Source organism: Engystomops pustulosus, chromosome 1 (assembly GCF_040894005.1).
Source record: "Engystomops pustulosus chromosome 1, aEngPut4.maternal, whole genome shotgun sequence".
Classification (NCBI taxonomy): Eukaryota; Metazoa; Chordata; class Amphibia; order Anura; family Leptodactylidae; genus Engystomops; species Engystomops pustulosus.
The window spans coordinates 97,048,556-97,062,275 of NC_092411.1; the positions used below are offsets into that span (position 1 = coordinate 97,048,556).

General features: G+C 39.5%; 1 protein-coding gene across 2 annotated transcripts in view; it reads right to left on the reverse strand.

Moving 5' to 3' along the window:
* Positions 1–13,720, reverse strand: part of PARP2 (poly(ADP-ribose) polymerase 2) — a 62,230-nt gene that overhangs the window by 5,454 nt on the left and 43,056 nt on the right. For both annotated transcript variants that reach the window (XM_072149385.1, XM_072149378.1), the window contains exons 8-15: positions 6,119–6,215; positions 5,860–5,935; positions 4,299–4,401; positions 3,073–3,235; positions 2,847–2,985; positions 2,703–2,766; positions 1,514–1,648; positions 1,155–1,279 (exon numbers count right to left, since the gene is read on the reverse strand). In XM_072149385.1, coding sequence (XP_072005486.1) covers positions 1,155–1,279; positions 1,514–1,648; positions 2,703–2,766; positions 2,847–2,985; positions 3,073–3,235; positions 4,299–4,401; positions 5,860–5,935; positions 6,119–6,215 — 902 coding nt within the window. The remainder of the gene's footprint in view (positions 1–1,154; positions 1,280–1,513; positions 1,649–2,702; positions 2,767–2,846; positions 2,986–3,072; positions 3,236–4,298; positions 4,402–5,859; positions 5,936–6,118; positions 6,216–13,720) is intronic.

A 13,720-nucleotide genomic window follows, 5' to 3' on the forward strand; every position in this document is an offset into this window, starting at 1 on the left:
CAGTATATATCCAGCCTCTTGTCACTCAGTATATATCCAGCAGACACTGTCCCCAGTGTATAGCCAGCAAGCCTCTGCCCCCAATATGTAGCCAGCCAGCTCCTTGTCTAGTATCTGGCCCTAGCTAGTCTCTGGCCCCAGTGTACAGCCAGCTAGTCCCTTTGCCCCCAGTATATAGCCAGCAAGCCCCTGCCCCCAGTATATAGCCAGCAAGCCCCTGCCCCCAGTATATAGCCAGCAAGCCCCTGCCCCCAGTATATAGCCAGCAAGCCCCTGCCCCCAGTATGTAGCCAGCCAGTTCCCTGTCTAGTCTCTGGCCCCAGTATACAGCCAGCTAGTCCCTGCCCCCAATATATAGCCCGCTAGCCCTTGCCCCCTAGTATTTATCCTGACAGCCCCTGTCCCCTAGTATACAGCCAGCAGCCCCTACCCCCAGTATATAGCCAGCAGCCCCTACCCCCAGTATATAGCCATTCAGCCCTGCCCCCAGTATATAGCTGCAGCCCATAATTGTTGTGCTTAAAAACTCCGCTTACGCTAGAGTACATATGGCAAATTGTAAATTAATTAAAATATGATATTAACCCCTTAAGGACGCAGGGTTTTTCGGTTCATTTCTCGCTCTCCAACTTCAAAAATCCATAACTTTTTCATTTTTACGTGTACAGACCTGTGTGAGGGCTTATTTTGTGCGTAACAAATTTTACTTTCCCGTAATGTTATTTATTTTAACATGCCGTGTACTGCGAAGCTGAAAAAAAATTCCAAATGTGGAAAAATTGAAAAAAAAAATGTTCTTGTGGGCTCAGTTTTTACGACTTTCACTCTTCGCTCCAACTCCCCTCACTCGGGATTGGCTGTAGAGGAGCAGGGGGCGTCGCTAAGCCAAGTGATGGTGTTTTCATATATTTGAAAAGGTCACATGTTTCCCAAGGGTGGGGGGAAACTGCTCCTTTCCAGACCCTCCCTTTTGGCAACTGCCTAGTCACACAGCAGATGCTAATGAAAGGTACAATATAACATATCTTTTTTTCTGTAAAACCTATTTTTCATACAAAAACACTTTGGCAGTGTATGTACTATGCTCTGTGGGGACTGGGGGAGTGCTAAAAATGGGTCTCCTGGTGACAGGTTCCCTTTAAAACTGAACAAACCTGTTGGGCAGATCTTCACGAAAGCTTTTCTCCGTCTCTTTCTGCACACAGAAAACATTCAACAGTGTCATCGTGTAATCGCTGTGGGTGGGGGCATGGGTGCTTTGCAGGTAACTCTCAATAAGCTGTGGGAAATGTAAAAATAAAATAGCTCAGTCAAGTATAGATGATTAAACAAAACTGGACATGCAAAATCCCAAGCTTTTCTTATTGCTGATCAGTGGGTTCCTGACCAATAACAGACGCACCACACCAGGCCACATCAGCATCGCCAAAACAATGTTTTACAAAGAGAAGAAAATTCACTGGTTCACTTGACCGCGTCTTGTTCCGTTCCCTACATAACAGCCAACCTTTACCTGAAATTCACTTGACTTTTTATCCAAAGGCTCCAGGTTGCATTGTAACTGTCTGTACTGTCTGTCCACGGGATGCTCGTGGGATTGAAGATCCAGACTGGCTAATTTTACAGCGATCTGTATGTCTCCCAAAGCCTGTGGAGGAAAATGTTTTACATTACTGTTGCTAGTGATCAATACAGATCCAATTATTATTAAGACCGACTATTATTCTTAGCACTACCACAAAATATGTTTAATCTTTGGCCTGTTAAGGAGCATTATGTCATTTGTAGTGACAGTGATCTTCTCACCAGTACTTGAGTTATCTTCTCCATTTTCGTCTTGAGCTATGTCATTTGGATCAGCCATTTGAAGTCAACTTTGCTATTAATTTATATGATAGCCCCAAAGAAATGAATGAAGAAATTGAGATTACTGGGCACACGACACCTCTCAGGAAGAGAATGGCATGCAGCCATTGATAAGCATGTCACCTTCTTGTACAGGAGAGTTCTAGCAACAGGCCCTTGTCACTTGTGGTTACCCCACATACAGAAGCAGCACAGCAAACCACAGAAAGTAGATGTGGCCAAGGCACACTGTGTCTGGAAGCCCTGGTGGTATGTTTAACATTCAGCTTGTACAATGTTGTTTTGAAGATTCAGGTTTCAATTAGATGAAGTTTAGGTTTTATGATGCAGTTTGGAAGCTGGAGTGGATCATAGAGGGTGAGAGCGTATATAGCTCAGACCGTGCTTACCATTTTGAGGGCAAAACCAAGTGTTGACCATAAATAAAGAGACACTATAAAGGACATGTTCTAACTCTCATTTCTGGTATTGGACTCCGGAAAATTTGCTTCAAAATGTAAACCCAACATTACCTGACTATTTCAATAGATTTTGTAATAAAATATTGCACTGCAGCAAGTTGCCAGATTTAAGGTAAAGCTTCCTGAATCTTTAAGAAGAACAAATGCGTTGGAAGAAGAAACTACATACAATTGTCAAGCTGAGCTTTTTTATACAGATATGGAGCTATCTCCATGAAAATCCCGGTTGTAACTCAATTCGGACCGCCCACCATTTAATATGAGTGGGAGCTTCCCTCAGTGATGATGCCATGTATTCAGCCAGAAATCTAGTCTTGAAAGACTATTGTACATAACCCTCTCCTCCTATTGAGCATAACATCGGCACAAACTTACCTCAAGTAGACGCACTTTCAAGGTCAACTCTTCTACTGTCCTTATCAGAGGTGGAGTCTTGAGTCTACAAAGAAGCAAAACATGGGAATTTACTTATTACCACATGAAGGCAGCTGTCAACCAAAGCCAACCCAATATACTCACCCAAAGTCATGCGGAATGCGGGTGTAAAACTCATTACAAGCCTCCACAAGTTCCCTGCCAAACTTTTGCTTCTTGATGCAATTCTCGATGCGCTGCAGGGAGCTATATCCAGCACGGATCTGATCCCCTGTTAGCTTTCCTGAACAAAAACACACATATGTCTGCTTGTAGATACATTCTCAGGAAAGCAACATAGAACATGTGACGTAACAAAGCGCTGTCTCACCCAGAGGAGCCTTCTTGGTATCATACTTCATCTCCAGTACAGTTTCTTCCATGTTCTGGAAATTACAGATGAGCTTTAGCAATTCCTGGATAGAATTATCTAGCTTGGATTCCACTTTTGGAACTACGGCTGGCTTATCCACCTCCACAATATTTTCTTCTTCCTGTAGGAAAGATAGACATACTGACAATTACCTGATAACTCTAAGGCATTTTTTTACGCGTTTACAGGATATTTAAAAATCACACAGTACCAAAAAGAGCAAAATACAGAATTTCTAGCCGTAAGGACAATACATGCACAGAGAAGCTTTAGGCGCATCTAGCCTTTAATAGAAAAAGAAAGAAAAACAACCACAGCAGTTTTTGTCCTTTCTTTGCATCACCATAACCCTTCAATTTTTCTATATTTCCAGGGGGTTTTTTGTTGTAGAGATTTTTATTGTTAGCCATCTAGTAGAGAGTTTGACATTTTGTTCACCCATTGTGTCAAAAAAATGTGTGAGTTCCCCCATATAGGATAACTATTTTATTTATTTTAAAAACAGGTATTTTCAGGTAGAAGGATACCTAATGTATTTATAATTTGTTTATTTTTTGTGTGTGATCTGTGGCCCTTCCACAGATCACAACAAAAAAATAAATTATGTGGATGTGCCATGGGATCCCTCTAAGTTGATTTCACCTAGTATAGTTACCCTTTGTTTGATACGTTATACACTAGTTGGATGTGGACAAGATACAACTTTATCTCTGTTTAAGTGTCATCTAATCATTCAGACTTTATGAAGTTGACTGCCTGTCCATGGTTCTCTTATTGTCCCTTTTTTTCCTACTATGACTGGTCCTACATGACTAACCTGTTTGTGCCACCCCTGTGACACTATTGCTTCTCATTGATCCCCTCAATAAAGTTTATTGTTGGTTTTAAAAAAAATAGTTTGATCTCAATAGTGGCATGTCAAGTGTGTAGGCAAACCTCTGAGGCCAACGACTGGCTACAGCATGAACCTGCCCTCAAACTGTCCGTCTTCTGACAAAAGTCAAAACATAAAAACGTGGCTATAATGCTCTGGAAAACCCGCACTGGCCATAAAACAGTAGAGAAGATTTATGAAACGTGGCAGAGAGAACAGTCTTTGCTGCCCACAGCAACCAATAACTTTCACTTTTCAACAGCCCCAAACTCCCCTCCCTAACCCTAACTTGATAGAAGGCTTTGCTTACCTCTTTGGTTGAGTTATAATCCAAATGGAGAAAATCATATTTGCCAGGAACCTTTTCGAAACTGGCCCGTTCAGACCAAAGATTTTTAGTTTTATCAAAAAACCTGCAAAAATGTAATACAGAGACAATAATTAGACTTTATAAAAATGATCACAGAGCAGGTTGGACAAGAAAGATGCATGACGCAGATCCTCTTTAGGGACCAAACTTATTCAGATATTACTCATCACTGAACAACTAATGATTTGAGCACCAATTTCAAATTAGTGTAAATAATACTTATGATTTTCATTAAAAGTTAATTGTTTTATATATTGGATTTTTAAATTTTATACTGTAAAATCCATTTGATTGTTATATCCATTATGGGACACAGTACAGTGGGTATAGGCTATGCTATTGGGGTAGTGTGATGTCTCAAATATAGCCAACAAGAAAGACCTTATGGTGGTACATCAAGCAGCATTTATAATGTGCTAATAACAGTGAATTTAAAGTGCAAACATATTAAAGGACACCTGTCATCAGGTCTCTGCCACTAGTCCTGTCACCTCTACCTGTTGGAGCAGCTCACAAGGATCCCATCCCAGCCTTTATCTAGTTATTTCATACATTATTCATTGTAAAATCACATATTTTTTATCAAGTAAATGAGGCTGGTCACATGGTCAGAGGCAGTGATGTCACCCCTGTTACCCCTCCCCTCTCCTCCCCCTGCTCATGTCTGTGTGTAATGTATAGTAAAGTATTGCTGGTATCTGTGCTGCACCTGCTGACATGCTGCATCCTCCTAATACACAGGTGAGAGACACAGACATCAGCTACACAAGTACCTGACATGTTCTGCTGTAACATGGCTGCCTGGAGCTGCTGTATCTCTCCTATACACACACACATGCACACACAGGCTGCAGGGGGTGTGGCCACCAGCACCAGGAAGCACATCATTATGCAGCATCATACCATTATACAGGCTGTCAGTCAAGCACTGGGGGTGTGGCTGTACCTCCCACTCATGAATAGAGTGGACAGCTTGAATATGCTAATGCTTCATTGGACATTTCACAGGTCATTTGCATACAGCTTTAGGACCTCATTGCTTAGGTTTTCAGGCATCTAGATGGACAATGAAGGGATAGAGGCAATGCTCTCTAATGGCAGTTTATGAAAATATATTTAGTTTAGGGGGGTTATTTTGCATGACGGGTTCTCTTTAAGTACAACATTCAATGTTATTTTTATATTGCATTAGAGACAGCACCATAGAACGTTACAAAGCCCATGGGTGAGGAATTGAAAATCCACCATGTGACCCACTTAATACACAGCAGATTTCATTATATTATGGTGCAAGGAAAGAGCAAATGAAGATCTGCCAGCTAATGCCAGGAAGCCTGATAGTTCAAGTGGAGTAGGCTGTGACTTGGAGGGGTTAGACCCATCTACCTATGATAAAATAACAGAACCTTGGGTAGATCCTCCAAAACAGAGTCAAACCTACATAAAAATCACCAGCTCGTGCAAAAGAAATCCAAAAATAGTCCGTTCAGAGATGGCTTACTTTTTCTCAAAGGTAGTTTTGGCTTTCTGTAGGTCCCTTCCACAGGCTACCAGAGAATGCTGCCCAACCTTCCCCACTGAAAAGGAAGCACACCTCCAGTTATTTTCATGAATGAAGTTTTATTATTTTATATGAAGAAAAAGATTTCACTAGTGTATTATTTGGAACATTTACAGCTCCTACATGAATCCCCACCACAAGTCTAAAAATAGGATGTGATAAACAAGAAGCTCTTTGCCACAAGTGACAGAAATCTCACCTCGCCCCCAGCGCATCCAAACTGAGAAATTCTTAGCGTTGTCATCTTCAAGCAGCTGGATAAGGTAGTACTTATTGTTATTAAACTGCAGGTTTGTCTAAGTAAAAAACACAAAATATTCAAAACATTGTCTACTGCATGAAAGACATTACCATGTTAAAGTTATAGCTAAAAAATCTAAGTGATGAAGATTTATAATTCAATACCTTAAAGCCCCATTATTTTTAGCTGGTAACAGATGCACAGCCTGTGTTTCCTCATGAATTCTTCCTCTCCTCCACACCATCCCCTGCCTGCTCAATGCACATGACAGAAAAGGGGGAGGGAGCTGCATGAGAGGAGACAGACACAGGCACCCACAGGCTGCAGCTGCCCCTCCCCCCATTCTGAAGCCAGGTATTAAACTTATACAAACTACTAAAGTGATTCAGAATGCTGACACAGGCATAGCACAGGCAAAATGCAATTAAATCTAGGACTTTAGCAGAATTCAGAACACTCTGGTACACTGATGAGTGCCATCACTTTCCTTACCCCTTAGCGACTGTTCTAGTTTTCAAAAGGAAGCTGCAGCAGGGGGAGGGGCTAATAGCTAGCTTGCACAAGTGAATCAGACTTCTGTGCACAGAAACTCTAAGCTTTATTCCTTAATTATTTAAATGTCGTTGATCATATGAAGTTGAAAATAAAGCGTTCACCCCTCCCATTTCCAATGGGCCGCAAACTTTTTGGAGCACACATGTGCACTTAACTTAATAGGTAACATCCTTTTGTCTCCTTTCTACCTACAGCCACCAATGCATTGGCAAAGATTAGAACCCCAGGGATGATGGTTAGGAAGCCGTTTATGACTACTGCACTTTGAACTTTATCTTGTAGTATATCACCCATAATCTTTTGACAACCATCAGGACTACATAGACAGTTTATAAAGCAAACTAAACGCGGTTTATGATTCATGATCACACTGCACTTTAAATTTCATCTTACCATACACGCTGCTACATTTGGAAGATTTATGCTTTATGCATTGTCAGTTTAAGTGTGGATATTTTGATACAAGAGTTGCAAAAATATACTACAGCACGTTTGGGGTAAGCTACCTTGTAAAAAAAGTGTGACCCATATTATATACTTTAGCCGTGAGTTATATATTGGATCTTTGAAACTTTTAGACGTGGCTTTTACATTACCTTCCTAAATAGTTTAAGGGTGTCATCCCCATAATATTTTTTTGTAATTTTTCTGGATATTGTAGGAGAATTTAGGTAGTAAATTATTAATTTTGAGTAATGTTAGAAGCCGGAGATGAATACTTCAAACTTTAAGGTAATTAGGATTCAGTCATAAATAGTTTTTAATATTTGGTTTTTATGGATTATGAATAAACATTTGATTAAATACATTGCACACAAATTTCAATCTGTTATAGTGAATAGCTTTATCTCCTTTTTTCTCTTTAAAAACAATGGGTAAATTCTCAGCACAGCTGTTACACAACTTACCACTCAAGCATTAATAATGCTCTCAAATGTAACGTCCACAAAAGATTAGACTTCAGAATATTGCTAGCCAGGGCTATGAGACAGCTGTAGGTTATAATACTTAGTACTGTTACTAAAGCAGGCAGGCAAGATAAGATCTAAGCTCCAAAAATCAAGAACAAACATTATATGGGGTGGGGATGTACAATTAGAAAATAGTAAATCACCAAAAAATTCCCATTAGTTGAGGTAGTATGAGGATTGAGTATACAAATCCTCTTCCTATATGCTTATAAGTCATGCACATCATCAATGAGCATTCAATCAGCTATCTGGTGAGAGCTTCCACTATGCACATGTCTGTAAAGCTGCCCGGTAACATGCAGGGTCAACACTGACCTCACAATGCATATACAACAGCTTGACACCAGAAGAAGATCCTGTCATAGTGTAGGGAGTCGGACAAGAAGTTTGACAGGACTAGTGAAGTAACTTGATTGTATGCTGAAGCTCTCCTTGACTTTATACAAGTTTTACATTTGCTTTTTAGAAGAATGGAAGCACCAAATGACCATATAAAGCCAGCAATGGATGACAAATACAGTGAGCTATAAGGTTTTGTGGGGGGCATTGCTGGTGATCGTTTCAACTTGGTCATTTCAAAAAGATAAAAAAAAAAACAAAAAACACACACACCAGAATTAGGTTTAGAAGGTCTCCTGAATACTGGAAACTTTAAAATATAACTTCTTTGAATTATCTGATCTACATATATATTGTTACCTGCTGAAGCATAGGTTTAAAGAGGACCTGTCATCCATGTAAAAGGCACCAAGAGCTGCTTACAAAAGTAAGCAGCTCCTAGCGCTACAACTGACGCAGACTGTAGACTAGAAACGCCAGATAGCACTGTAAGCGGTTGAGCCTATTCATGAGGGGGCGGTCAGAGGCGCTGCTTCTCCCCCGGACTGCACCGCCCACTACATAGGCAGTTGCCCCTAGTCCCGCCCCCTCATGAACACACTTACAGCGCGTCAGTGTCTGCTAGCTTTATCGAAGGGTTCTGATGAAGCTAGCAGTGTAACACTGCTACATCTGTGCAAGGAGCTGCTTACTTTAGTCCTCTTTAAGTAGGAAAAGGATGAACTAACTTGCAGTAACAGCAATATTTAAAGCTGAACGACAAGCAATTGAACACATTTGCAAAAATATGAATATAAAAATAAGAAAAAAAATCTGAAAAAATTCTAGTAAAGTACCTACAGGACGTAAATTTTAGGAGAAAGAAAATCCACATATATTTACATAAATTAAAAGAGAGGCTATGTACTAACTGGTGTACTTTTTAGTCGCAATTCACATTGTGTTGGGAGTTCTGTTACTCTCTTTGCGAACGGAGAGTGTAACGAAAACCAAGAGAGGAGGTTATTCATAAACATGAATGTTAAAGTTTACCTCCTGTTATTTATAGCACAAAAATTAACATGGGCTACTGCACTATTTTTTTTACTTAACATAAAGGAACACACTTAACGTAGCCATAGGAGTTAAAGAGGACCTGTTACCAGATTTTGTCCACCCTGAGTAACAATGCCTGCTGATAAAGCAGCCCCCCCCCCCCATGTCACCTAAAATTTGCTGCAGTGGTGCCCTGTACCTTAATTACATATGTTTTCTGATATGCAAATTAGCTTTTGTGACTCATGTCTGGTATCTGTGACTGGCAGAGAACCACGCCCCCTTATTCTGACTGACAGCTTTCTCTTCAAATCACTGCTTTGCCTCCTTGTACTTAGGGACTGTTTGCTAATATCCAACTACATACATATAAAGCTCTATGTACAGATGGGAAATATTGTGTCAATTTTTTTTTTTACATGGTGACTTGTGTTACATTCATGACATGTGACCAGTGACATTGCAGGTCCTTTAGCCTAAGAATAGCAAACTGTACACCATGTATGTGATTACATGAAATCCCAACAGCCTCCATGGAGGATGGAAAGGAGTAGAAGTCCATTGAAGCTGAAGTGACTTCATGTGGTCAGATACATGCATGGGGTATTGTTTTCTATTGTTAACCCCTAGGCCCACCACGACGTTATACTATGTCCCCGGGGATACATGCTTAGCGCACCGGGACGTAGTATAACGTCCTGCTTCTGGCACCGGCTCACGAACGCAAAAAATAAGCCCTTAACCAGATTTGTAAGCCGAAAAATAAAAAAGTTATGCATATGAAGAGATGGTGATGCAAAAGTGAACAAGATTTTCTCCAAATTAGTTTTTATTCAGTACAATTGAATAAAATACACAAAACCCCCACATATTTGGCGTCTGTAACAATCTGCATAATAAATTATTAGAACCGCAAAGTGAACCCTGTAAAAAACCCCAAAAAAGCTCCAAAAAAATAGATAATTTTCAATACCCTATAAAAAAAAAAATGCTCTAAAAAGCGATTTAAAAAATGTTATGTAGTAAAAAGAACAATCCTTCCCGCAAAAAATAAGCCCTTAAACAGATTTGTGAGGCGAAAAATAAAAAAGTTATGCATATGAAAGACGGCGATGCTAAAATTAACAACATTTTTGCCAAATTACTTTTTATTCAGTTAAAATGGGAAAAAAAATAAAAAATCTATATAAATGAGGTCTTTTCGTAATCGTGGCGATCCATAGAATAAAAATAATATACTATTTTTATGGTATGGTTCCTCCACCAACAAAGAGTTAATAAAATCTCACCAATTAGCTATAGATGCCCCAAAATTACCTACCAGAAAAGTGCATCTCGTGTGGCAAAAGAAATAAGCCCCTATAGGTCCACATTAAAAAAAAATAAAAAAAAAATTATAGCCTGTAGAATGTGACAATGCAGATCTGGTCTGGATGGCGCCTCCTTTCCTCCTATGCCCGGCCGTGTGCCCATACAGCAAGTTACCACCACATATGGGGTATCAGTTTACTTGGGAGGAATGTTTAATTTTCCACCCAAAATGAGTGTATTGTGAAAAAATATTACAATTTGCAGACTGCACCTCCATTTTGTTTTAACCCCTATAAAACACCTCAAGGGTTAACAAACTTCTTAAAAGTGGTTTTTCATACGTTGAGGGGTGTAGTTTCCATAATGGAGTAATTTTTGAGTCTCGCTATTATTTAGGCCTCTCAGTGTCAATTAGAAGTTGAGCAGGTCCATCTAAATATGGGTTTTGGTGATTTTACAAAAAATGTGAAAAATGGCACCCAAATTCTGAGCCTCATAACAATTCTAGTAAAATATGTGGAATCTTAAAAAACCATGGCAACATAAAGCAGACATTTGGGAAATGTAAGTTATGAATTTATTTGGGTGCTATGACTATCTGCATCAAAAGAATTTAGAACATTGAAAATAAAGAATTTTTCCAAATTTTTACCAAATTTAGTTTTCATAACTAAACACATAAGATTTCATCCAAATTTTTAAACTAATTTGAAGCACAATGTGTCACGAGAAAACAATCTCAAAATCCCCTGGATATCTCATAGCGTTTCAAAGCTATAACCACTTATAGTGACACAGGTCAGATTTGAAAAATGGGACCGCGTCCTTAAGGCCAAAAGAGGCTGAGTCCCGTAGGGGTTAAGAGGCTAAAGGACCAGAGATTATGTCACTCTGGTCACATGACATGAATTATGACCAGTAGGGAGGCATACGGCACGAAGAGTATTAAATGGGAAGGGTCGGATGAGCAGGACATGCCCTCTTTGATGCCAGGTAATAGAAGATAAAAGGTTGATTTAGGTAGATGTAAGCAAAACAATATTTGGCTAAAATAAGGGTATCCGTTAATAGGGCTCTATAGGAACCTGTCACTGGCTGTATATGTAGTGACAGTTTCATTTTAAGAATAACTTTCCCATTAGACAGTAGTGGTAGATAAATGTTGTATGCAGTTTTCATTATATATATATATATATATATATATATATATATATATATATGCCTCATGCATACAAATGTATAATGGGGCTGTGTGCAGGCCGTTGTTTGAACGACTAGCACTTGTAACCATATACTTCTATGAGCTCATGCTCACAGCCGTGCGCAAGTCGACTGCACCAGCATGCAAGAGTCACTCACAAATGGCCGCTAACAAGGGACTACAGTCCCAATGCCAGACTCTATTAAAACAAAATTTAAAAAATTAAAACTTGGACAACTGATCAAATGTAGATTTTTTCACATTTTTTGTATAAGTATACTGACTTCCAGTTATGTTCATTTTGAGGATGGCTTTCCTGATGAGGTTTAGATGGAAATTTTAATATAAAACACCTTTTTTGGTGCACTCTATTCTTTTCTATTTTACATTGATTTCTAAATTTTTTATCACCTATTCACCCTATTGTTTTCTTGGCTAGCTGGAAAAAATCTCCTTGGAAAAAGGATCTGTGCTCCTTCCGAGGCAAGAGCTCATTTTCGGCAATGAGTGCCTCTTGAAAGGATGTTCATATTGAAGTGTGAATGACAGCTCCTAACGTTACCTCAGACGTAGCACTGTTATATTCTAGCTATATGTAGAACCCTCCGATACATTAGCAAACACCGCAGCGCCATAGCCTCAGAACATAGGACCAACCTCCCAGCGGTCCAATGTATTCATGAGGGGGCAGTCTGAGGTGCTGCTACTCCCCTGGACTGCCCCTCCCACATTATAGGCCAGCAGTCATTGCCTCCTCGGACCGCCTCCTCGGAACGCCCCCTCATGAATACGCCAGACTACTGTAAGCTCGGTCCAGCGTTCTGAGGGTATGGCACTGCAGTGTTTGCTTGCTTTATCGGAAGGTTCAGATAAAGCTAGCAGTTTCACACTGCTACATCTTGGGTAGTGCTAGGAGCTGCTTACTTTAGTAAGCAGCTACTAGGGAGTTTTTTAGGGTGACAGGCCCTCTTTAAAGATCTAACTTTTGTAGTCCCTGATGAAAATAAGAGAATCTTGAATCTAAACCAAGGACACTTCCTGAAAGATCCAGACACCGACTGATAATATTCTTATATTTGTTATCCATGGCCTTCTAAAATCAAATTTTAAAATGTTAATGAGTGAAGGGCTTTTCTACTGCTTTCTACACCGTAAATTAAAAACAGATTAAGGATAAAACTTGATTTCTTTAATTTCTTTTGTTCCCCAGCTTCTTAATTTATTCAGCCTCTGACCCTACATATACATAGTCATTTGCACATTAGCTCTACATTACATACAGGGAAATCTACCACATGGATGCAGTGCTTCTAAACCAAGTACACTTACATTCTGGCGGCTGCCTCCTGACACAGAAGCAAAATAGAAATGGATTCTAATAGCTTAGTTTGAGAAAACGGTCTTAAAAATTATGCAAATAAGCCTCATGGGCTCCTGTCTACCTCACATCAGCCGCTTCTGGCTCTGTAGACTGCTTACTATTCACAACTCAATTTAGCGTTTATCCCCGCTTTCTCCCTTAACCAGCCAAAGAGTCAAATGGAGGCATGAATAATTAGCCGACAAAGGAGATAGAAGCGGCTTCTGTGACATATACAGGAGCCCCTGAGGCTCATTTGCATAATTTTAAGAGATTATTTTCTAAACAACATAGCTATTAGAAGCAACAATGGATCCTGTTTCCGGCGGCACACAACAGAATGTAAATCCTGCAAGCCCAGGGTCCATTTTCAGGTGGTCACTCAGCTGAACACTTGAGTATGGTTTCTAGGGGACATTTTGTTTTCCTTTTTCTCAGTATATACAAGAGTGTATATAATGGTTAAAAGCAGAGTTCACATTAAAGTAACCATAATAAAATGAATATAAAACCATCAGTAAAAAAAAAATTAAGAAAATCAAAGTGGACTTAAGTGTTTTATAAGGTTTGGCACCATAATGGGCATTTAGGAAACCAACTTCTATTCTCTTTCATATAGATGTGGTAAATATGCAAGTTATATGTACAATGATCACATTTCTAGGTCAATGTACATGTTTGAATATTCCATGTGAAGAATAATTTCAAAGCTGGACAAACCCCAGAAGCCAACAATATATTTTGTACCCCATGATCTGTAAAGTACTGTGGAATATGTTGTTGCTTTA